The 26,138-nt window shown below is 43.2% G+C and overlaps 3 protein-coding genes across 8 annotated transcripts in view; 1 reads left to right on the top strand and 2 right to left on the bottom strand.

The window, feature by feature from the left end:
* LOC139335141 (serine/threonine-protein kinase WNK2) overlaps window positions 1-10,095 on the bottom strand; it is a 42,832-nt gene extending 32,737 nt beyond the window's left edge. For 4 of the 6 annotated variants that reach the window (XM_070968598.1, XM_070968601.1, XM_070968600.1 and 1 more), the window contains exons 1-2: window positions 9,342-10,095; window positions 7,912-8,737 (exon numbers count right to left, since the gene is read on the bottom strand). In XM_070968598.1, the coding sequence (XP_070824699.1) occupies window positions 7,912-8,559 (648 nt within the window). In that variant the 5' untranslated portion in view covers window positions 8,560-8,737; window positions 9,342-10,095. The remainder of the gene's footprint in view (window positions 1-7,911; window positions 8,738-9,341) is intronic. The other 2 variants (XM_070968602.1, XM_070968604.1) reach the window with 1 other exon arrangement.
* On the top strand, window positions 9,929-18,916 carry LOC139335143 (ninjurin-1-like). The gene is made up of 3 exons (XM_070968609.1): window positions 9,929-10,194; window positions 15,793-16,030; window positions 18,514-18,916. Exons 1-3 carry the CDS (start codon window positions 10,156-10,158, stop codon window positions 18,654-18,656), a joined length of 420 nt encoding a protein of 139 aa, XP_070824710.1. The 5' UTR covers window positions 9,929-10,155; the 3' UTR covers window positions 18,657-18,916.
* Window positions 18,917-21,032: 2,116 nt separating this feature from the next.
* On the bottom strand, window positions 21,033-25,950 carry LOC139335352 (caspase recruitment domain-containing protein 19-like). Its single transcript, XM_070968910.1, has 6 exons — window positions 25,839-25,950; window positions 24,528-24,673; window positions 24,234-24,390; window positions 22,992-23,060; window positions 21,734-21,799; window positions 21,033-21,515 (listed from the first exon to the last, which is right to left on the bottom strand). The coding sequence occupies exons 1-6, from the start codon at window positions 25,930-25,932 to the stop codon at window positions 21,409-21,411; spliced, it is 639 nt and encodes a 212-aa protein (XP_070825011.1). The 5' UTR covers window positions 25,933-25,950; the 3' UTR covers window positions 21,033-21,408.
* Between the last annotated feature and the right edge of the window lie 188 nt (window positions 25,951-26,138).

Genomic DNA, 26,138 nt, shown 5'->3' with positions numbered 1-26,138 from the left:
AAGCCTCAATAAGAGATGAGTATTGCAGTGCTTCTGCTGCTGTAACAAAGCTGGTGCAGGGCGAGCCATGAGCCAGCAGACTGCCCGCAGCTGAATTGTGTCCTGTCAGTCATGACTGCAGGAGAATTTGGCCAACAGCTGTGCTGGTCACTCTGTTATCTCTATTTCAGTGTTAGCCACTATAAATCCAGGCTGTGCTAATTGGCACACTGGCACTCAAAGAGTGCCACAGCATAATATTTTAAATGAGGAAGAGCTGGTGAGACTGCTGAAAGGCTAAGGGGAGAAGTATGTGCATATATCACCCAGCCTTGTCAAGGAGAAGCCTGAAAGACAGCAACACTATCAAAGATGACAAGCCACTATGACACTGGGATAATAAGACAATACTGTTAAAATCAGCCTATGACCAATGGCTACTCTGCTGTTTGGGTGTGAAGGGAGTGAGGTAAGAAAAATAGGTGAAAAGATAAGTAGGAGGAGGAGATTTATGACACCATCACACCCCCAGCAGCCTTAGCAAGAAAAAAAAAACCAAAGCATTATGTCACATATGCGCTACATGACTAAAATGGACTTTAAGTGTACAGTGAAAGGCTCTTGTTGCATGGGTGTTTAAGTGTACGAGTGTCTAGCTAAGTGTGACCAGGGGCAAATATGGATTAGGGCATACAAACCTCCTATAAACCTCTGTCACAGACTAAACGCATAGGCTGACAAACAGTTCTTTGACACAGCAACAAAAAAACAAAATTTTCTGATTCCACACTAATGATGCTCATGCAATTACCTGACTGATGCTGGATTCTTGAGTCCAACACTGACATCAATATTTGCAATCATAAAAACTCAGAAAATCATAATTTTCCAGAGCCCAGAGTGACATCTTCACCATTGCTTGTTTTGTCCATCCAACAAAACCCAAATGCATTCAATTTGCAATGACATAAACCAGAGAAAAGTAGCAAATCCTTGTATTTCAGAAGCTGGAACCATAGAATTCTAGGTTTGGTTGTGATTTCATTGGACGAATTAATAAATCAACTAATCTTTTCAGCACCAAAGCCAATATCTGCTGATAATACAGGCCTGCCAAAATCCCCAATCATGATTACTGAAGAAATACAACAGACAAAAGCCTCCTCTATTAACATACAAAATAAATACCTTTAATGAAATAAAAGCAAAATATCCAAAGAAAGTGAGATGGAAACCTTGGTGTCTCCATCACATGCACAGCAAACAGACCCATTAACCTCCCTCTAGTAATGCACAGGGCATGAACACAGTGTAAGTCACTGAGACTGACCACTGGTCTCCCTGCTACTCCTTCTTACCCAGATGGTCAGCTGACTCTTAAAACTGATAATGTAATAATCACTGACATCACTTGTCAAGCAAGCAACAATCAAAATAGGCCATGTTTCCTGAGCTTTTTAATTTCTAATTAACAAGGACAGGAGGCAGCGTCGACCGGTGTGTCCAGCAGAACCTGAGGCTCGACAGCTGGCGATGACATCTTCGACACACACAGCACACAACACTGCACAGACACCAAACATCCATGCTTAATGGCTACACAGATACTCAGACCCATTGTAAAAACCATGCAGTAGCTAACACAACTACCTACAAATAGCTGTGGTGCTATGAAACCTAGGGTGGTAATTTCACCCAGTTGCGCTGAATTTAAAATAAGTATTAACAAATGTGCTCAATGCCCATGTAAGTCACTAAAGCCTAATAAAACCAGCATGGACTGGGGCAAACCAGAAGAGGAGTGTGTGAAGGTTGGTCAGTCTTGCACATGCACCCCTTTCCCCGCATCACTGATGATGGGGGTTGGAGCTGAGACAAGGAAGAGAGGAAGAGTGGTGCTCTGGGTAAAGATGTTCTTTGCCGAACTGGACAGCCTGGCCAAGGCCCCCTTCCTTGGCTATTTTATCAGCCGCTGCAGTACGGGGGCACAGAGCCAAAGAGACAGCCTTGATTCAGCATAATACCCTGACCCAGACTAAACACCACATGGGCAAACCACAAGCAAGGGCTTTTCCTGCATGGAGAACTTAAAATCAACCCTCTTTCTCAGTGCAACAAAATCATAATTCACATTACTAAAAATATGTTAATTTGTCATTTCCTGGTAGACAGAATAGAAGACAACTACTGTAGGAGGTAGGGACCAATGATGAAGGTGAGAGTTCAAATGCTAGTGTTACACAACAATCAGTTTTCAAGTAACTATAAACATGTTAGTAAACAGAAAGATAACGTACAGAAGCTGTCCTCATGGACACTGAATACCATCAACATCACATCTGATTATTCCTGGAGTCATTACTTAGGCTGTGCACATGGAAGTTGTATAGCCACCTGCCAAACATAAAACAATCAGATCAACAGGCCCATTTTGCATTTCTCCCTACTTTGTCCAATATTTTTTCCACGGTGAACACAACATCAAAAACACCTTTTACTATAAGTCGACCCAGTGCACCACGATTCACAGCCTCTAAAATCACCACAGGTTTAAATAAGGACCTGTCTGATGCAGGTGAAGGTGCTGAAGTTAGGATTTAAGAGAGGATTACATAGCAAATTTTCACGGGTTTTAAACGAACATTTCTTGCAATGTAGAAACAGCATGTGTTTCTAGCAAGGGCCTAAATTGTACAAAAACTTCTTTGTATTTGTTACGTTTACTGTTATGTATTTTCCACCTTTGGTACCATCTTTGCCTCAAGCAAGCATGCACACACAACCCCCAGATGGATGCACAACCTACAAAATGTACATATATCCCAGCCACAAAACCTTACAATTTTAAACCCAGAGCAAAACTCTACTAATCTCTCCTACAGTCCTTGAACATAAGAGGCTTTACATACAAAATGAAGTGTCAAAATAAATGCTAACAGTTTCCAGTTAGACTTAAGACACAAGTGCTACTGTGTGGCTATTTGTTTTTTACTCACTATTACATAAATAGCTTAGAGATGCAGAGGTCAGCTACTGTATTAGAAGTAACCCTTGTCTTCATACCACAGAGCCTAAGCAGGAGGCCTTTACAGAACACAGTGGTGCTCCAGATTTGTTCATACACATAACCATCTTAAATTCCAACAGGGATTACTAGTCCTAATGAGCTGTTGTGACATTTTCTATTGTTGGGGGAGGAGCGGGGGAGGTCAAAGGCCATTTGGTTGAATCTTCATCAGTTCAAGGTTAGACTGTGGGAGCGTATGGGTGCTAAAGATGCATCTCTGGAGATTGCTCACTGAATCCTGGTATGATCAATGAAGACAAAAGTATAAGGCACAGCAAGCACAATTTCATAAGTGGGTATCATCAGCTATAATAAAAGGCTGAAACTATTACTCAATTGTTGGCTACTGGATCAAATATTTAATCTGCAACAATTTTGAGTAATTAATCATTAAGTTTGCTTTACATTACTGTAAACTGTGAACTTAAAAGAGCCAAAACACCACATCCGCCAAAATGGATACTGGGCCACAGCAATGTATTGTGTATTGTAAGGGGTTTCTTTCATTTTGTTCACCTCTGTCTGTCTGTTGAAGCTCTTTCTGTAAAGCATATCAAACTTATAGAAGCGCTCTGATTTCTGGAGATTTTGTTACACATACTTGTAACTGTCTCAATAAGCCAAACCCTGCTTGTGGGCTGTTCAGCTAAAGTAAAAGATGTGGGAGATCTTTTTCTCATTTGACCGCTCTGTAACTCAAACCAATGCACTTCCCAATGGACTTTGCTAAACATGAAGATATACAAAAATTGGTTACACAAAGCGTAAATTAGTTTAAGAAAGATGAAAGATGATTCTGGAACATTTATGCCCTGGCATCCTCAGATCATGTGTCACTCTAAGGCCACATTGTCAGACTGAGCCAACATGGCAGGTCATACTTTTCTGCAGTTTTTTTTAACAACTTCCACTTGTACAAATATGATACACTCAGTTCTGAGATTGTGTTTGTGTTGTTCAGGTCATCACTCAAATTAGTCTCATCTCTCATCTTTCCAGCGTGACATGGACGAGGAAGCATTTTAAAATAGTTAACTTCTCTCACAGTGAACATTTTACTAATGCTAGGCAATGACTGTCACCTATGTATTAGATCTAGATTCCATTAACTAGCCTCTTTCCAAAAAGCCTGTTGGAGCTATACCACAGGCTGCATTGCTGTGGCTCTAACAGGCTTGTCCTCCTTCCCTCTGGGTCTTAGGGTTGGCTGAGTGACATGGGAGCTCAGGCATGCCTGAAGATGAGGCCACTGACAAGGCACTGTTAGCTACAGCCACTGGGTCTGGCTGCCCTTGCTTCCATGGGCCTCAAATGCCAAATGGGCTGTAACCAATGACCCACTTGAGCATCTCCAACTTTGTTTGCCTTTTGCCATCCGAGTAGTCAAGAAGAGGTTACTGTTGTTGTTAACGCTTTACACGTTAATCCAAAGAGACAGCCATAAACTATGTTTAGAAACACATCAGCATCTTATAACATGGCTTCATCTAATCTACTACTACAGAAAAATCCAGTGTTTGGAACCATTGACCTGGTGACTCATAGTGTCATTTACTGGGCTTGTTTGGGCCTGGCCAAACCTCCACCAAACATTCAAAGACAGGCAGCGCCATATCACCGCCATGGTATCATTGCCAGGTCTGCATTCACAAGCTGGGAACCAGATTTAATCTACAGAACAACAAGCTCACTGCCAAATACCACAGAGAAGTCTGCACAAAGTCAGAAGTAAACTCTGCGTCTGCGACTGTGCGCGACACTGAGATAAAAATCTGTACACAAAGCCACAATTGGCAGAAACGGGAAGTTTCCAAAGTTTAAAAAATAAATTCCAGGGAGCAACGATAGGAATGAGGCAAACAGAAACACAAGAAGTGTTTCCTCTCGACAATGAAAAAAAGTCCCAACAGGCATCCTTCTCTCAGATTAACATCCCTGCCTGAGCCAGGGCCATCTGTGTTATGCCAGCAGCCTGGCACAAAAACAGAGATGTGGGGGAGATGGGTACTGGAGGAAAGGGGCAGGGGAGTGAGTGAGAGGGGTGAGGAAGAGAGACGTAAAGAATAAACACAGGGCCAGATTAACATTTCTAGGCAAGAAAGCCATGTGACCACTGGAAGGAGGGAAAACAGTGGAAATTCACAGAGTCATATCTCTTTCACAGAGAGCTTCGCTGTCTTCCCGTTTTCCACCAGTTTCCTTAGCAAGGCAAAACTGGCATCATCTACATGAAACGCTTAAGAGTAAACATGCATAATACAGGCAGAAAATCTTCACTACTTTATGTGCAGTGTTGAAACTATTTGATACCCGTACTTGCAGTTTGCTGTATGACTGAGAAGATCTAGCGTGATTGTGGGCAGTGTGGGTTCTCGTTTTAGACCACCAGTCTTTACAGGGATTCCTTACAATCCACACGACAACATGAAACATGATGAGAAATCCCACTGGAGCTACAAACACTTAAATTTCTCTTTAAGAAAGTCAGTAAAATGGATGAAGAATAAAGCAGTCCCACTTAGTGCAACTATTCAAATGTAGGACATGTTCAGTGTGCACCATCACACAACGAAACAGCTCAAAACCTTGTTCAAATCACTTAACATTAAGAGGCGCTTTGATTGAGACTTTATTTTCTGTTGGACAAAAAAGTCATCTGAGGTAGGGCTTCATTTAATTTTCATTAGAAATCAAATTATTTGCTTGTTTACTTAGAAAACATCAGTTATTTAGTACCCTAAAGTGACATAAGAGGTCACGTTTAGTCCAGCCAATAGAGCAAAATCCCAAAAGAATCTATTTGCTTTAAGATGAGGAAGCAAAAGCAACAACTTCACACATTTTAGATTGACTAGTTGATTTATCAACAAAAAGTTGGACTGCAGCTGCAATCTGAAGATATCCCCTCAGACTCCAAGAAACTGTGATGTGCATTTTCCACTATTTTATGACATTTCAACATAATATAATCGCTAATGAAATATATAATAAATCAAATGAATATAAATTAATATTTAGTAGCAGTCCCACTGTACTGTAATGCAGCAAGGAGAAAAGTCCCAATTATGAGGGAACATGCCTTAGCCAGTGAAAAATGCATTGGCATTAGCTAGTTGAAGCCCTAAAAATTACAATTTCATATCAAGTTTTGCATTTAGAGATCTGCCACACTTTGTATGACATAATTCTGCACCACTCCAACCATTAAATACTGAACTGCTTGTAAACATGTAGACTTGATGATCAATTTTTTAAAAAAGGCAGGTTTAATCAGTATGAGATCACAAGTTATTCTTATCAACTGGTGAAAGCGTGAGATCATATTGACTCAGGCACACAAAGCGCTCTGATGAAACACACTGATCAGGTCAGCAAAGTATTTTGTTTTTATGAAAGACTCTCAGCTCAAAGCTACAATACATGAGAGACCGCCTAGATGAGAACCTGCCTGTGGGAAAGGACCCTTCACATTGTGATTAACGTCCATTATTGACTGTCCACTAGAGGGAGTTTTAATGTGTGTCAATAGGGGAGAATTAAACACAGTAAATTGCTTCCGGTAACACATCTTGTCGTCCGCTGAGTCCAATTGCAGCTTAGTGTTGTCAAGTTGAGGTGGATGTGGAATTGCTCAACTGCTACTATCAGTCTGAATGACATCATCCAAGTGAAGTCATCATGTCTCTCAGTGCTACTTTATCTTTACTCATTCCCAGCCAATGGCATGTTATCTTCCCTAAGTCCTTTTCAGTGACGTGTCACCGCCTTGTGATGCTACAGTCATACAGAGCAGGTTGAATTCTTTCAATGCATTGAGCAGCTATCATTCTTTAGTCTCTCGTGTTACTGACGCAGCATGTTTTCAGTACCCTAGGCATTAGTATTCATTGAGGCCACAGGACCGCCACACAGTTCCCAGCAGGCTGTAGCGCACTTCAGCTGCTTCCTGTCTGCCTACCTCCTGTTGCACAGAGGGAGGGAGGCAGGGAGTAGCACAGCTCCTAACATGCAGACACACTGCTGGGACAGAGCGCACAAGCATCTCATGGACTGTCCGATCTAATAAGTGTGTTCTGTGTCATTGCGCTATGAGCTGGGCAAACGAGTGGCGCAAAAAATTAAGCGCGGTTGAGTTTAAACTGATGGATGTGAGTCCTTGACAATATTAATCTGAATGGTGAAAGAATAACAAATCACAGCACAAGTTTTCTTTCTTGGGGGGGGGCAGTCATGCTTACTGTAGTCCCCCTTAAGCCTCCTGGGAGAGAGAGGGAGAGAGAGATAATCCCTGCTGCAGTCTCCAAAGGACGGAAATAATTAGTTAATACCTTTGCACAGTCTAAGCTGCTGATTTTCCTGTGTCTGTGTAATGCAAGACAAGATAGACTCTCCTTGTGCATTTGCAAAACTGCTGATCACTATACTTCAGTGGCGGTGTTCGTCTCCACGTCAGCAGCTAATGCTTGTCAGTCACTTTTCCTGTGTAAACCATTTAACATTTAGTGGTAACCCATTTGCAACTTAGTTGACTCCCTCGTGAGACTCTGGCTCATTGACAGCTCCCTGAAGTCATCACCATTATTCTACCATGATGTATGAACATTGACCGAGAGAGAGGGAAGCACCAAGCCAGGGCTTCCTGTGAGAGTCAGGCATTCCCCCATTAACATAAATCACTGGCTGAAAAAGAACTTTTTTCTCGTAGAGAGCAAAAGATACTACTTACTAAATTATATTTATGGTTTGACAGTGCCTCCCACGCCCACCTGCAAGTGCATTTCAGAAAAAAATGGTGGTATATGTGGCTGCTTCGAGCTTTTCTGAGCTGAAAAGGACTAAAAATGTGCTGAGTTTTAGTATTTTACCTGCAGCTCACACCAGGCAACTTCCACCCAAGTGTCAGTATCCAGGCCCTTGTAGACAGTCTTGAAGGATCCTCTACCCAGCTCAATGTCAAATTTGAGGAATCTTCCTCCCGGAGATGTGGAGACAGCTTTCATCTCTGCCTCCTCCTCGTTCTCCTCACTGGCTGCCTTGATAGCAGCTTTACCAGCATCACTGCATGTAAGATTTAATGCACCTCCACCTTTCTCCTTCTCCTCGTCGGCACTGGCGCTCTCTGTTGCACTGTCTTTTTGCCCACCTTGACTTTCAGTGCTGGACCCTTCCTGTATCCCACAACTAGTCCCCCGTGTCCTGTCCACAATTGTTCGCAGGTTTATGTTTAGGATCTTACTCCTGTTGTCGCACTCAGGCGCCTCAAAGGCCTGCTCATCCGTGTCCGAGAACCACAGACTTCTCCTGATGAATCTCTGATGCACATTCCTGTGATAACTGCAAGAAGGATATGCACTGGGGTCACTCCCACCTCTCACTACTGAGTCCACGAGATTGACATTTCCACCACCCATGGCCTCATGCATATTCACGGCCAGTTCACACTGAGAGTTGGGGACAGATGGATATTTCAGTTCTTGGTGGAGCTCGGAGTTGGAATTCGCCTCCGGCTCCATGGTGATTTAAAAGTTCAGTCACTTTGGTTTCCAGGTCATTCGTGCCATGGCTAGACTTCCCAACACGCAGATTTAGAGATGAGTACCTGCAGCGCCCACTCGGTGACGCAGTTCGCCAGCAGAGGCCCCTAACAACACCGGGATGGATGACAGGCGAGGTTTCATCCGATAATAAGAGCTGCAAAAGAAATGTCGCCAGTTAGTGAAACAAAATCCAACATTTCCTCCTGTGCGGAACAAAGCTGGAACTATGTACTGGTTTTAAGTGTGTCGGTCATTACGCTGTTTAAGTTAGTTTGTGTCAGGGAAAGCAGGTGATGAAAAGACAAGTTAAAACATACTGTTAGCAGAAGCCATCATCGGCCAGGTGAACGAGAAACTAGCAAGCTGGCTCTGACGACACGAGTGAACGTTAAGTTTAGCAATTCAGAACTAACGTTCGGTAGTTCTAAGTTAGCCTCGACATTCACACAATAGGTTAGCTAGTCTTCAAACATTTTATCACAGTTACACCGAGCCGGGATGGGACACGACTTACCTCGTTCAAAAAAGCCAAGAAAACCGACCAAAACCTCGGCTAAACTCAACGCTAGCGATGCACGACACGGGCAGACCCGCCTGGTCCCGTGTTAGAAGAACCTGGCTAACGTTAGCCGATTGTCCACGGCAGAAAGGTGGACTTTAAAACGCCCTGTCTGCACATTATCCCCATTTTCACGCACAAGCGCCACCCAAATGACCGCAAAGAAATTCAGAAAAAACTGTCTTATCTGCACACTGACCCGTCACTGACGAGGAGGGGGGGGGGGGGGGACGAATATGTTATATTTATCTCCTTTCCAGTCCTCGCATCCTTCTCCTGGGTTGCAGATACAGCAGCTAACGATGCCGCGTCTCCTCGCGGCTCCTTCGTGGCTGCTGTATGCGGAGCGTGTAGTTAAAGACCAGTAAGGCCGCTTTAAGACACGGGAAATTTCAGTTTGCCGGTCGTCCACTGGGCAATTAATTTACGAGGACAACTGTTCTCGCATGTCATCGTCTTTCCTCGTTAGGTTTAAACAACGACGAGGCACACAAATGTGTTTCCCATTCAGCTCGCTTGGTTCCACGCCCCTGGTAACGACTGGAGGGACTGTCCAATAACACAGCAGGCTGGGACACCGAGGAGAGCCGACTAACCGCTGCGCTGTCCGACAGCCAGAGTGACACATATCTCACATGAAAAGACCAACAAAGACTGTGTGGCATCAACGCCAGTGAGCGACAAAGCGGTTGAATGAGTATTCCCTGCAAAAGCCTATTATCGCCTGTAAAAAAATTCTTTCACGCCCTTCACCAACTCATCCAATCACGTGTCTCTCTGCTTCTCATTCACGGCTCAACAGCTTGCAGTACAACACAATTTTCTTCACAGAAAATGGGTAACCTATCAGTTGTTGCACACAATAGAATAACTGCATGTGCATCTGCTACTCTGTTACGCAGGCTATATGCTTGCAGGTCCCGTCTTCTCTTTCCCTTCAACAGGACACTATACAGCTCAGGTTCTCAGGGCTGCAGCCTGCAGCTTAGGTGCAGCAGCATACGCATTGGAAGATGAACATCAGCAGCAGCAACAGGGGAAGTGGGACAGAGGTAAGATTATCTGAGAGTGATGAATCAGGTAAATTCTGCGTTGTGCCACACTGGGATGCGTTTTGAAGTACAATATAGTGGGATAAGTTGTGACAGTTGCAAGTCATTTCTTGCAGGGAAACCTGGATGCAATATTTCTCTGCCCATGAAGAGAGCTTTCATTCTGTCTTTCCTGCAAAGAACTGTATCCAAAGCCAAATCAAACCGTAAACAAATGCCTAACAAGTGTTCAGAGATGGACACGCAGAGTGCCTGGAAAACTGATTGGAATTCAATGCAGCAGTCATGCAGTAAATAGGCCTGCTAAAGCTGTTAAGCTTACATTATTACATTTTTGTTTGGACCTTGTCAGAGAGGTGTTGAGTGACCTTTGCAGCCATTTCTGCAGCCATATTTTGTTGCGTTTTTATGTGTGGTGATCATGTTATAAGCTCCCCATGTGGTTTCTGCATTTTCATGCCACATTTGGCCTCTTCTCATATTACATGCCATCTATATGGGGGGGGGGGCTATATATAAACTTTGCAGAGCAAAAATGAGCCTGAATGGGAAAGACTGCATGTCTGCAAAGAAACACATCACTAAAAGAAAACATTTAAACAGAGATATACATGTCTGTTTCAGGCATGCCGGGTCAGGTGACAGTCTGGTTCAACTGACGACTGAAGCATTGCTGGCACCTGAGTGACCTTATAAATAATGAATACGCTCCTTTGTTTCCACTTGACTGGCCGAAATGCACCCACAAACACATGCACAGTTTTACTTTTACATAATGTCATCTTACTTCATGCCCCAACTACATTGTTTCAGGACAATGAGTGTTTATTGTGTTTTATGTGGTGATTGAAGTTGCCATTTGACAAGTAATTACAGTATGTGGTGGTTCAGAGCTGCATCCAGTTTTACAAGGCAGGGAAATGGGCTTCACTATGTCATCTCCATACGCACTGACTTAATAGCACCATTTAATTTCAGATAAATGTGTGGGTGTGGATGTGTGTGTGTGTGTGTGGGTGTGGATGTGTGTGTGTGTGTGTGTGTGTGTGTGTGTGTGTGTGTGTGTGTGTGTGTGTGTGTGTGTGTGTGTGTGTGTGTGTGTGTGTGTGTGTGTGTGTGTGTTGAGGAAGAAGGGAGGAGGAAGAGAGAGATCCCCTGGCAGCGAGAGACACTTCCTTGTGACTGTCAGACCTCAGCCAACAGATGCAGAACGTAATACCCATACGCTCAATAAAGTGAGCAATTGGTCTCATTTACAATGTGTCTCCCACCGCTGTGAGTCAATAAGAATGGAATCAATCCATGGCTGTTTTGTGGAGTGAAGATCTTGCATGCAGACTTTCCACAGGCTTTTAATATCTCTGCCTGTGTTACACTGAAATCTAAGACCAATCAGATTCTGTGTCAGATTTCATTGCAGCATTCTTCAGCATGCCCTTTTGTCTTTTTTGATAATCAGTGGGTTTTGTGTTGCAACTTTCTCGAGACTGAGCGAGCGTTTCATTCTCGGAGTGATAGACCACGTCCTGAAACAGGCATGTTTGCTTTGCGCTGTGTAAGGCTGTAAAACTAAAAGCCCTACAGAGAATCGTGGAAATTAGATTTACAGTTGGGTCGATCCTCATCTGGAGGGGGGCCAGAGTTTGAGGTGAGAGAGAGAGGGAGCCTGCTGATAGGACATGATGGATGTAAAGCAAAGAAGTGCTGATGCATGAGAAAAAAAACCTAGCACACACACGCGCACACACACACACGCGCACACACACTCATGCAGTCACAGATGCAAGTTCATTTGCTTTTTCATCATGTTGCTGAAAAGCAGCAAGTTCAATTAACTAAAGAATGAATGCAAGATCTCACCATGTCTTAAGTGGCGCCTAGCATTGTTGCTGCAAAGAGCTTTCTGTGTGGTACAAAGCGATAGCCATGACACACTCACACAGTAACTGACATGCAGGTATTTAGCTTAGCTGTAACCAGTTAGTGTGACGATGTGGGAAAAGGGGAAAAGTTTAGGATTAGGTGCGCAAGTCGAGTTGAATGAGTTCATTTCTTTTGCTTGGAAGGAAGCCAAAACTTTACTTGGCCTATGAATAGACAATGAAAAACTATTTTATCGTTCAATTAGGTTTAAGGCTCAGGGTCAGTCTCCAGAACTTAGAAATTGCAGCTTTTCTGGAGGTTGCGCTGCAAGCTGTGAGCTATGAGGCAGACATAAAGATATTTATTTATGATAGGACATGACTTCATTCACTTTATTTATTCAAAGGTAGAGGTTGTGGAAGTGAGGAAGCAGTCTTTCTTTTGTTTTTAAATGCTGCATGGCATCTGTTTAAATCTCGCTTTGCCTGATTTCTGCTTAAATTACCCTCAGGTCCTGTAGTTTTTCAGCCCAATTGCTCCTCTCCATTCAACTGTTCTTGTACAATCTGACAGTGATCATGCATTTTCAATTTTCCCCCCATGATTTTGGAACCGTTAACTACCCGCTATCAGATTTCCCTCCTCAGTTTACTTTTAAAATCCTATTTAGAACATTTTATTACTCAATCTTCATAGATGTTAAGTGACTATGAGGTCTCTATGTTATCGGTTTTATGTTATTTATATTGTGCTTTAACATTTTATGCAGATATCAAAAAATAATATATTCAAACATAATTCTGAAATTGGAAAACATCTTTATATTTCCTTATATAGACAGTGGAGATTATTTGGGTGGTATTTATTAATTGATTTATTTGATACCTCTATAAATAAGTTACTTGAGGCCTGATTTCCTTGGTACCACTTTCATGTATATCACATACTGGAATATAAGTGATACACGATGCGATTGTGCAGAAAGCAGGATATTTTAAATATTATTGTATGAATCTGTCTGCTGCTCCACAGTGACGCATAACTGAGAGCAGAATCAAACAACTTTTCTATCTTTCTCTTTCCTCCCTCCCCTCCACATCCTCCTCCTTTTCTCTCTCCGCCATGTGTCCCCTGAGTCTATTTCAGACAAGGAATACAGTGTGAATAATTCATCACAAAAATAAGCATTGAAACCTAGGACCAGTACCGAGCGATCAGCTTAATGAGAACCCTTCGATTTAGATTGTGCAAAATAACAATAGATCTGCAGTGGCTGGGTGACTGACAAGCGCTCTGTTGCTCAAATGGGAAACAAAAAGTCGGTTCAAATATGCAAATGTGGGTTGTATTCTGTGTTTTTCAATTTGAAGTGTTATTCAAATCAAAGCCTGGATTAGATGCATCCTATAATATGGGTTTTTGCATGCAAAGCATGCCCCTTCATGACAGCCCAGCATGACATATTATGGCCTATATTCACTGTCTTTTTGTTCTACATCATCATCATCATCACCTGCTGTGATTAGTTGTTATCATATGTTCTCAGATATATGAGTAGATGAGCTAGGGCTGACTGAGGAGTTGGCCTTTAGTCTTGTCCCAGTATAAAACAGTGCTATTCGTCATGAGTTCTTTATGGTGAATTTTGGAGAAAATTCATCTGCAGTGTTTCTAGACATACTGACTGCATGTTTCCAACCTGTGATCTCACAACAAGCATTATCTCACTGTGGTCTGTTGACTCGGGGATAAAGGGCTGTATACGAAAAGCCTGTGTCAGTGTTTGAGAGTGGAGCGGCTGACCCTGAGACGTCATGACAGTGTGCCATTTTGTGGCGTTTGGCACAAATCGCAGTCACAAGGGCGCTACATCACACCATATTGCTTTTTTCCCAGGTGGAATGTAGGGAAAACATGTTTTGAAGAGCCGTTTGATTCCTTGTTATGAGTCTTTCCAGCAGGCATTATGGCTCAGAGTGAAAAAGAGCCGGAGAAAGCCTGCGGAGACTTTTCAGGATGTCTCCGCAGTGTTTGCGTGAAGCTACGCCAAATTCTAAAATCTAAAGTGATACGTGTTAGGCTGCCAGATGATGGGAATGGCCAGTTACACGTGTAATCCATGTCCCAGAAAGCAATGGCTTATTTAGAGAATTAAACATGGCTTGTCCAGTAGTTAGCACAGGATTGGAAAAAAAAAATTCATCAAGATAATTACTGCAACCAGAGTACGAGCTGTTCTCCAACCCCCACGACCACACCTCTTCTGTGCTGTTTGTACTTCCCCCTCATGCATCAACTTAACCATGCCAGCTGATTGTTGTGGATCTCCTAAAGACATTGTAATTCAGCTGTATCCTACCCTGTGGCAAATTAGAGGGTGCAGCTCTTCTTTTCTCTCTTTTTGTCTCTACCCCTGGAGCAGAGGGAAGACAGTTCGCACCAGCTCTGTGGTTTGGTTAATCCCTGACAAGCAATGCTCTCTGCAGCTGCAGGGGTGTGCTGTGAGAAAAAGGGAAGGCTCCAGTGTCGAGGAGGAGACTGCGAGCACTGCTGATTATTTCACGTTCGCAGAGAATATTCGAGCGTGCTGGCTTTGGCCTTGACACGGCCCAGTCTTCGGCGATGGTGCTCAGGTGTTAGCCGGGCGCCGCTGAACAGAAGGCCCAAGTGGATGTTCATTCAGCAGCGGTGCTCTGCATTTCCATCATTTGAAAAGAGAGTGATTTCTTATTTATCAACGAGCCGACTGTTTATCCAGCACCTGCTGACCCAGAACATGTTTTTCTCTTGACAGTGCAGAGTCCACTGGGATGGAGTACACACATACACAAAACCTAGCAAAGCTTTTGTTACATAATCACCCACACAAGAATCAATAGGTTACAGGATTCAACTTAAAACTAAGATTTATCTTTTCTTTAATGCTTTTGATTACCATCCGTTGATCAAAGAGATACAGAATGAATTTCTCTCCAAAGTCTCTGCTATATAGAATATGTATTATAGAAATACTGTCTGTTTTCTTATCTGTTCGATTTACAGAATGAATAAAAATAGTTCCTGTCTCACAAAGTAGGAATAATGAAATTAACTGCTTTTGCAAAAAGAGCTGTTCTGGGTTTTATCTTTAATATCCAGCTAACTCTGTGAGTCTGCTCCAAGGGACAGCGATGTATGAGCAGGATATGACCAAAGGGTCACAGTATTGCCCACTGCCAGTTTGCCTGCAAACACAAGACAGACAGTCACAGACACACTGCTTTCCTTTGAAGTCAGCAACTAGTGGAATAGACATTTCACAGCAGCATATACGATGTAAAACGCTCAAAGAACAAGAGCGTGTGCAGACTGAATGTGAAACCATAGCCAGTGGAAAGACTGGCCGCGCATGATGGCTTGTTCATGTTCGCCGTGTGTTAATGGGTCTGTTACCAGTGTGCCAGTATCTCGATGCTGTACTAATGGCTCTGTTTTCAAAGGTCACTCTAATGTAATGGCTGTGTGTTGTGCTAATTAGGTCAGAATGATAACCAGATCCTCACCATCAACACACAGGAAGCACAAAATTACTGCTAGCCTCATCAACACGCTGCCTCGCTGCTCTTCTGGGAGAACAAAACGCAGCAGCACAGAGCGTGCCTTTCTGTTTATTTCCAGGCATTCTTCTTTCAGGCGTTATCTAAAAGCCATGAACATTATCTCTGTGCCAGTTAGGCTACTTTCTTCTCTCCCCAGGCCTCCCATCCAGATGTTTGGCCCGACGGCTCAGCCCCTCTGAACATGAACCACTACTCCAATAAGAAAAGCGCAGCTGAGAGCATGCTGGATGTGGCTCTACTGATGGCCAACGCTTCCCAGCTGAAGGCCGTGTTGGAGCAGGGGCCAAACTTCTCCTTTTACACTGCCATCATCACCCTAATCAGCATATCCCTCTGTCTGCAGGTCACAGTCGGGGTCCTGCTTATCTTCATAGGTGAGAAAACAAACAGAGCCCAGGCCCTTTAGGTGTTTGCCAGAGGTGTCATTGTTTTCTGGCAAGCTTCACAACCTTCATGTGTCCCTATCCCTCAGCAAGATTCACCAATGTCAAGTCCACTGACTCCTTACAAATAACTCATTGCCTGTTGGACTGTAGCTGTAACCATAGCAACCATGCCTGACACCAGGTCATAGTTCACCAGTGCTCCTGGGAGTCTAGGCAGGGAGGATATTTCATGTCTCTGCTCTGTGTGTGTGTGTAAATTTGTCAATATGTGTCAGCATGCATGTCTCTGCATGTCTTGGGAGTGAATAGTAAGAAACAAAAATAAACAGAACACAGTATAAAAGTGGCATCTGTTGACACATGCGGGGATTTTTGAGGTCTGCATTAACAAACACATCGGGGGGTGGAGAGGACAGGTCCGTTAAGATGGGAAGACGAGTCAGGATGAGATGCGTCGGTGCAGCCAGGTGCAGGACGGGTTGAACAGCAGGTCAGTGAACTTTAGCCAGGTCACATTGATTCATCTCAGCTCTTGCAGGAGGAGTAAACAAGAGGATGTTTGTCAGTTTCCTCTGCATACCTGAAACAGAGCTGCCCTACTGGTTCATACTAACCTATCTCACCTCTGTCAATACAAATCTATGTTCTTAAACATAATCAATTTTTTGTCAAATACTTGTTTTCCTTCTCACTTCTCACTGGCTTTGCACTAAAATCAGGTGTAATTTTTTTTCTTTTTCTGAAGGATCACGTGCCAGAAAGAAGGCCAGTCAGCAGTAAGAGTCATCACACATGCATGAAGGCCTGCCCCCTTTCACCCCCTCCTTCCACCAAATCCTCTGACTCCACCAGCAACCCCAGCAGCCCCCCCCCATCTCCACCGGCATATCAAACACATCTCATTCTTGTCGCTCTTTTCATTCCTCTTCCTTCATTTTCTTTGACTGTTCTGAACCCCGCTGCCCTCTCTGCTCCCCCTCGTTCTCCCCTCCCTCTCCCGTGGATCCAGCTCTGTCTAATGGAGCCAGTGGTGCGTGATGTGAGTGGCCTACATACCGCCACCTCCCCAACTCCAGCCCACCCCACCCCAGGCAGAACAGACACACACTCACACACACATGGCCAGGCGGTGTCTTTACACCGTTTAACCTTTGATAACCTCCCACAAACACACACACATACAGGCACATACACATAGCATGTGGCTTTAGAGTCACAGCTACTGTCAACCTCCCCCAAACGCACTTCCCTGATCACACCTCAACGTTGACATTATTCATAGGTCAGTCCCCTGTGAGGATGAAGATGACATTTGTTAGTTATATCATTATCACAACATGGATTAGTTGTTTTTTTTATCATTATTTTGTTTACACCAAGGTGTCCACAAAGCACAAATGAAATGTTATACAGGAAACACAAGCTTCCCTTGATCAGGTCACTCTTCCCTGTATTGCTCTTTTGGTTTATTTCTGTGCGCTTTGAATCAGAGGTTTGTTGTCTTTGCCTGTCTGAATAAGTCCACAAAGATGCCCAAAAATAAGTATTTGGATTTTAAGTTGAAAGTGAAGACACAGACAGACAGTTTGTTGGTTTTATTAAACATGCTCGGTACATTTCTGAAAAGTAGAATCTTCTTTTATGGTACCCATATAAGCGTTAAACTGATTGTACATGGATTTCATTAATTCTTGACTTTAGCTTTATTACTAGAGATTGTTTGGGGCCTCACAGACCCCCACTGCTGTACAGATAAAATAACAATAATGGCTGCATAATCAGTTGATCAAATATTGAAATAGTAACCCTTCTTTTGCTAAGTCTCTGTTAGACCTCTTACAAACAAACTGTTCTAAAACTCCAATAGTAGAAACCCAAATAGACCTATTTAGGATTTGGGAGGGTATTGCTGTGTAAACATTACTGATCACAGATATATAGAGAAGAAGAATCCATTGTATTTAATCGGGTTTTACAGCTGGAGTCCCTGAAAGCCCAAACAGACGTTACTATGCATCATTTTCTGGAAAAGACACCTGTAACACGTCATCTATCCAAAATCATGTTTGTAAGTTTGAGTAATTAAAGAAGGTCCTGAGGTCTCCAGGAGCCCAAATAGAACATTAGTATTAACAAACATGGGTCATCGTTTAAAAAAGCTTCAGTGAAAAATCATCTTAAATTTAATTTGTGATATATTTTACACAAAGAGTATTAGTGTTCTGCTCAGTGAAGAACTGAACCGTAGCACCGCTTTATAATGATTCTGTGCATTTCTGTGGGATCATTCATGGACATGTGGACTTCCTGCACCCACAATTATGTATATATTGACCTAAGCGTGGCAGTAAATCTGTGTATAATGAGTTGGCTTGAGACCCAGTATAAAGTAGACTGCTGATGGTTAACTGGACATTGACTGAGTGTGTGTTTGTGTGCTGTTTTATTTTATTTCCTGGTTTTGTCCACAGTGCGATGGAACCTGAACGATGAGCAAAAGCACTGGAGGCTGAACTTTATGGAAAACGTGGCCACAGGTTTGGTTTTTATGATAGTGGTGGTCAACGTCTTCATCACGGCCTTTGGAGTCCACGGGCCGAAGCGCAGCGACTGACCAAGAACACACACAGGTATTCTTTCTAGTTTCGCTAATCACATGCATTCTTTATGTTCACCCTCTTTCTCTGCTCCCCGCTCTCTATACAAACAGGTATTTTTGTCTCCTGCCGTACTATGCAGTTTGCTTGTATAGACTTCCATGTGGTCAGCAGGTTTTTGGTCCTCTCGTCTCCTGACCTGACCTTCACAGTCCCCTACCTGACCTACAAACACACTGACCTCTCCAGGCTCTCGCAGAAAATTCCACCGGAAAACAAGGCAAGAACAAAATCCAACCGCTGCTCATTTACCAGAAAGTCATTGTCCTGCACTGCAGAAAACAACGAACAAGAGAGCCACAGGAGTGGTGACAAAGGGGTCTGGTGCGTAAACAGCACATTTGTTCCTAGTGGACAAACAGGAAAGTGGAGACAACAGTAGTCAAGCACATGTGACCTCACACTGTCTGTCTCCTTTGCTGCCCGAGAGTGACCCCAAGCACTGGCCAGACACAAATGCACAGCTACACTTACACATGCACAAATGCTGACTGCAGAACAGGCTTCAGTTTGTAAGTGCACTGTTGACGCTCAAGGAAGATGTCATGGTTCCTTCCCAGACAGCTCGGACCACGAGGCCTGACGGGTCCCCTGAGCAAATATATGCAGAGCAGGGCGTGCCGAATGTGCCTCAACGCTCTGACCCTCCACCTCAGCTTTAACATCTGTCCCCGACCACAGGCGTCATGCCTAACATTCAATTAGAACAATGTTTGGTTGTGCCATGACTCTCTGAGCTATGAGCAAAGCTGGAGAGTGTCTGTGGTTCTCTGGACCAGCAGCTGGTGAGTCAGAGTCAACACAGCACAGACCCCAGCAGAAGTGCTTGTTAAAATGGAAGCCTTAATTAGACTGTGTTTCAGCAGTGTCACTGAAACCCCAATTAGAGCCCAAGCAAATGTGCAATTTATACACTTGAGTGGTTTAACACAAGCAGTTTGAGCTCGTTCCGCATAATCATCTGCTGAACACCTGAAGAATATTCATGCTCGCATCTATAATTTCTTCAACGTGGTTGTGACAGAGCACCTTTGAGCTGATAAACCAGCTTCACAATCTGATCCTCTTCCTCCTCCACAACTATCATTGGTAACCGTGGAAACTGCCAGACGAGCCGCGAGCCAGATTCATGACAAACGCAGCTCCACTCAGGGCAGATCTGTGCACTGATATATATATATATATATACATAATGTATGTGTATGGCTCCTACACTTCTGGCTCTGTCTCAGTCCTGAAGTGTAACATACTGGCTCAGCGGGGGTCTCATATCATAGGATGCCGATGAGCAATGAGGAGTTTGGGGCCGTGTGAAGCAAGGCTATTAATAGCTCTCTCGTGGGAATGTGGATGCCAGTATTCAAACTGGACAATCACCCTGGTGACACTTCCAACCCCCTCTAATTCCTCCCAATCCCTCCCCTCTGACCCCCCTCTCTCATCTGTTGCGCTCTCTTTGCAGGCAGAGGTGGAAAAGTGCTGCTCAGTGATGCCAGTCTCCTGAGATCAGACACCTGAGCTCTCCTCCAGAGCTGTACTGTACATACAATCTTTAATGTGGCCATTTTCTTACTGTTTCATTGCAATAACAAATACTTGAAAGGACTTCAGTTGGCTATGAAATGCATCCACCCCTGCACAAGTCTTTCTCAAGCAGTCGACGGCATTTAGTGTAGCATTTAATTAAGTTGACTTTATTCATCCAATCAATTTGATTGTCATTATTAATTAATACGGGCTGTCTGTTGCCCTCAATTTGACATTGTTACAGCACACTACAACAGTTTCCATCATCCTGGAGTCCCACTTTGTTGCACTAAATGAGGGAGCAGTGCCCTCTAGTGGTTTCAGTGATGCTGTTCAGTCAGTGGGATAAACGTTTTCTCATGGTCTCCATTGTCATGTCCAGAGCAGACATAACAGTGGCAGACACAAACCTAGAAAAGCAATATCACACTGTAAACAATATTTGATGCTAAGTATTTTTGATGTATATCTTGTGTCAGTGCTGTCATGCTAGATTAAAATTAAGCTCCAGGTGAAGTCAGTGGGAGTGGGAGTGTCTTGATTGACATCTTCCTCATCCTTCTGTTGGTTTTGTTGTACCTGTTGGGGTGGGACAACTTAACCCATTGTCATTCTGATTGGTGCACAGAGTTTGGTGACAGCTCCACCCAGCTTCAACCTGAGCAGAAGTCTGATCAGCCAGTGACTGAAAACACCTGTGTGGGTGTGCGCTTACCCAGTTACACTCAGCTCATCTTACACTTCACTTAAGCTGTGATTGGAAGTATTAGTTCTGCACACACAATACAGATTCATACAAGCAGTTTGGTTAGACATCACTTTTTTATCATATAAAGACACGATAGCAGTGGATTAAGCCTTCAGACATTATTGTGTTTTCATCCATTTTCAATGTATATAATGACTGCATTGCAGTGTTATGCGTTTTAATCATCAAATAAATTCACTCATACTTTCATTCATTCAGACGAGACGTGAGCTGTGGGAATTCATGACAGAATGACTTTCGCTAACGTCAGCTTTTCAGGGATTAAAAAACAAGTCAATTAGAGCTTACATTTAAAAAAAAAAAGTTTCTAGCTCTCAAAGTGTGTATGAGTTTGGCACAGCAAAGAGGCAAATTTCATTGCTTGTTCTTCTCACAGGGCTCATTCTTAAGCATCTGATCACCTTAAAGCAGCCTCATTTTTTCTGTTTTCCAACCTCGGTGTAGGAAATTAAAACATCTTTACTCAGTCTTGCTGCGGAGCAGTGGAGGAACGGGCCAGTGCACCTCAATGTCTCTGCCTCTGCGGGCAGAAAGAGTGGCAAGAAAGCGTTTTTTTAGGAAATATGGAGAGAGTGGTTTAGAAATGATGAACACAAACAGAGTGGAAAGTCTGTTTTGAATATGAAAGAGGGGCTTTGCATGCCTTTGTACACTGCTAATTCTTAATATTCAAAAGCCATTTCAAATGCTCAAAGGGAAATAAGTCCTCACACTTTTCCATCATTCTGTGCGACTCACCTCTGTAATAGTAGAGCATTGCGATGGCAACTATGAAACTGAAACAGCTCAGAAAGAACATCGGTCCTGCAGAAAGAAAGAGAAGAGATGAAGTATATAACGCCTACAAACAAATGAATATCTGATCAGTAACTGGGAATAGTAAATGTGCTTAGTGGGTCAGCGTCTTGCCATCATTTCTCTGTATGACTTATGATCCGGAGTCAGTGCTTCACAACATCAGCCATGACCCATTTCCCTGCTGACACACCTTTGACCCAGTGGATCCCCAACCCCCCCCCCATCCCCAACCCCCCCGACTGTTCAAAGGAATGCAGGACAGAGGAAGCTGTTGTGGACGGGGGTTTACACGTGAGCTTAACTGACCCACAAAGCCAGAGCTCTGGATGCAGTGGGATGATGAATGGTGAAGCAGTGCAGAACAGTGGGGCCCACATTCTGATGCCAGAGGTTAAAAGGGTCAGCAGACAACTACATGTACTGAAGAACAAAGCTTAGTTGGGCTTAAGGGGCTTATCGGTGGATCAGTGAGGGGTACAGAGGCACCGGGACACACACATACACACGTGGGCACACACACACACACAAAGTGTAAGACCACCATATTTAAAATCGACCCCAGTTGTCACATTGCCAAATTCAACTTCTGCAGATTAAAGGGATGTTTTCGCCCATTTACTGCAAATTATTATCACATTACACTACTGCCCACCATTTCCCAAAGTTAGTCTGGAGAATGACTTTTCAGGCAGCCACTGGTTTCAGTTCTCGCCAGTATAAAATTCAAAGTCAGTTTGCAGACCTCTCTCTTTAAACAGCTTTAAACAACAACAACAACAACAACATCATAATGCCTGTTTTGTTTGGCTGCATTGCCTTTTGAAAAAGAACACAAAAAGAGCATAAAAACAAAACAAAATAAAACAACAAAATAAATACATTTAAGAAAGTAATAGAACAGATTAGGTCACCTTCATATATATTTACATTAAAATTAATATATACGTCATTATTAAAGCCTGTGCTACTTCATACAAACACAAAACTCCATAATGCTCATGTGTTGTCAGCCATACAGTATGGTGCGCTTTGAGTAGTTATTAATTAATGCTAAATATACATGGATTGTACGTTCTTGACGAAAACCTGCCAAACAGTCAGATAGCAGATGTCGATATTTTAAACTGAACTGAAAATATACATCAAAAAGCACCTTTAATGCCCTGCCGTGTTCAGCTGTAGTGTTGATCAGATTTACCTCTGTCATTCAGCACGTATCGCTCAGGGTAGATTGCCACACTGTAAGTCCACTTTGGATCTGCCACCTCTAGAACAGAGAGTAAACTGGTTATTGTGGGTAAACCTCACGCTTTAAAAAACAGCCCCCGTATTGTCAGATCTATCACTCAGACTGCAGTCCAGGCCACTGTGTCTTAAACAGGATAATCTTACATAAGGCCAGACACGGCAATCACAAGCCTGATGTCAAAAAAGTTTGGACGATGCGTAAAACATAAATGAAAACACAATGCAATCATTTGCAAGTGAACTGTGTTTAGAGACAAGTTTTCCTGATGCCACGTAGTAACATCCTTTATCCAATCATGTGTTCACAAAGTGGTGAACGGCACTCCATCCTTGCTTGTGAATGACTGAGCCTTTCGATGATGCCCCGTCATTTTGAATTCGACAGCCGACGACAGAGCTTAGCGAGAACTGTGTGGCCCAGGAAAGAGCTAATCTGTACAGTCTGTGAATCATAACGTGGCGTCTGGACTGAGTATCATTTAGATTTATTGATTCTGACCATTCATTGACATGGTTGGTGTAGTATCTGTGACACATACAATATTCAAAGTAGCTACAACCACAACCGGTTTACACTGTTCTTATTCTACATGACCAAATTCAACAACTACTAGACCATTAATTAAGAGTTTTCCCTCAATAAACTCCTAATTACTGCTTATTAATAGTAAGGAAGGAAGCTGTACCCCTTAATAACCACAACCCCAGAATAAGGTATTAATATTTGCTTTATAATGACTAATAAAGAACCAATGTGCTACTAATAAGCATGCGTACAAGAAGCTCGTTTATGCTGAATATGTGTACTTTCATATAAAGTCTGACCACATGAAGCAGAGAGAAGCTTTTCAAGATAAAAGCTCCTAATAATGTGTCTGTGTAATTAACCTTGATAACGTCATGAGCAGGAAGTTTAGAAAATGATTAACAGACCTTGTGGCATTTTCTGGATATTGATGTCACTCCCGTTTCATTTACCAGGACCTACTTTTCATCATTAAGGGTAGTGTACTATATATAAAACCTGCTCTGATTCTGCTGTGCATTTAATTTTATCTCCCCACTAAACTACTGCAAGGCATTTTTGAGCTAAATGCCATCTAAAAATACATTCAGATGTGAGTGTGCAGGGCCACATCTTTGAGAAGGGAGGGGTCTCACCTGTTCTACTTCAGCCACTAAAACCTCGTACCTCTTTGTATGAGTCTGGTGGGCAGGCTGGAGTAGACGTCCTCCGCGTGGATGTGAAGACCTCTGTAGAATTCATGGCAGGCCTCCTCGCCCTTCCCATACAGGTGCTTCAGCAGCTCTGCTAACCGCACCTTGGTGGGAACGCTCAGGTTCCTGAACTGCAGGGAGACACATGCTGAATTGAATCACTGCACATATCTGTAATCCTTTCCTGTGCTTCTGTTCCTAGCGGATTCAAGTGTTAGGATATGACAGGGTTTTTGTTGGAACTGTGTCATTTATTATCTGTAGTGACCCTGTGGGCTTCCTTGTCGTTGAGTATCTGGGGGTAGATCCTGTTCAGCTGCAGCACAAGTCTGTCAACCAGTTCAGTGTCCATCCTCTGATCTGAGCACAGGAACTGGGCGTCCCTCTGGAGCTGCTCATGGTGACCGTCGGTGTCTAGTCGAGGACGAGCAAGAGGCAGTGTTAAACACCACATGCACGCTTTAATTCCTGAATGACATCGTGTGGAGGTCAGGTCACAAGCCGGTTATGACCCTGGATGCTACAGAGCTCCAGCTGAAGGCCTGAAGATTTTATGTGCAGTCTTAAGTATTCTTAGTAAGCTGGTCTTGGCACCAGTCCTGCTCTGAAAATAAATGACTAAGAGGTTTATTCTCCTCCTTAGAAAGGTGAATACACTTTTAACAATACAACTAACAATCATACTATAAAGCATGAACATGAATGTTTGCTGAGTTGAGTTCAACTTGGTGAACATTTGCAGCTGTATTTTCTAGATGCTTTTCAAAGATACAGTTGTTAAAGTGCCTAATAGGTCCACGAAATCCCACATTTTCCTGCCAAATCACTTGATATCCTCCCAGCTCAGTTTGATGGAGGAAGACAGTGAGCTTAGTGTGAGCAGAGAGGACAACTGGGGGTATTATAACAAAAAGGTGGCGTGCAGTGTAGAAGTAGAAAACCAATCATTTGTCCTTTACTCTTTGTGAACATCAACTCATGACCCTTGTTGATCTTTGCCTGTGCAGTTGCTTGTTTTTGACATCCATTAACTGGACTGCTGAAAATAATAATCTGTGTAGATTTTCCAGTGTGCTTTTTTTTTGTGTTTTCTTTTATTCAATACAACTGGCATCAATTTTAAACAAGTGAGGCATAAGATAAATCCAGATGTCAGATTTCTGCCAGTTTTTTTTTCATGAAAAAATAATAATAATTTTAGACCAAACAACGACAGAAGAAGGCTCATCATACATATGTTATGTGAATAGCAGTCCATTACATATGAAACACAACGTATTTAACAGAATGCAAATAGACTTTTCTCCTGCTCGTTTTATTTATAGGCTGGATATCTGCACAGAATATTCGTTTGAAGTGGTGTTAGGCAGCCTAACGCCCAAATACTCCTTCACATGAAGCCAAAATGAACGTATTTAATAATAACTTATTGCTATAGCAACGACTAAACTGTACATTTTATGCAACAAGTTGCGCACCCACACGGCGCAGTGGGCGCTCCGCGAGCCAGCGTTTCCTAGAAGTCAGCGCGCAGGGATTAATGTATTCACGCAAAACATCTTACCCTTGATTCACAAACCTGTCATACTGACAAACAAACGGCGACTTTTCGACTCCCCCTCGTTAAACTTCCCGTTCTCCCCGGTATGACGGCCTCGGTTGTCCCCTTCCATCAGCGCGCTGCGCCGCCCTGCGCCGCCCGGGACCACATGACCGGACCACATGATGATCAGCCCGCAGACAGAGACGGTGGATGACCTGACAGGCAGATTACCAGGACCTGCCTAAGCTCTCTGTAGCAAACACTGAACCACAGACGTGTCATTTATTTCTTTATTTAATTCCCTTCTTCCATTTATGCCAATGACTGCAGCGGGTC

This window comes from Chaetodon trifascialis, chromosome 8, assembly GCF_039877785.1.
Source record: "Chaetodon trifascialis isolate fChaTrf1 chromosome 8, fChaTrf1.hap1, whole genome shotgun sequence".
NCBI classification, from domain to species: Eukaryota; Metazoa; Chordata; class Actinopteri; order Chaetodontiformes; family Chaetodontidae; genus Chaetodon; species Chaetodon trifascialis.
Note: the sequence above shows the minus strand (reverse complement) of the source record. Positions and strands in the feature narration are given on the sequence as shown.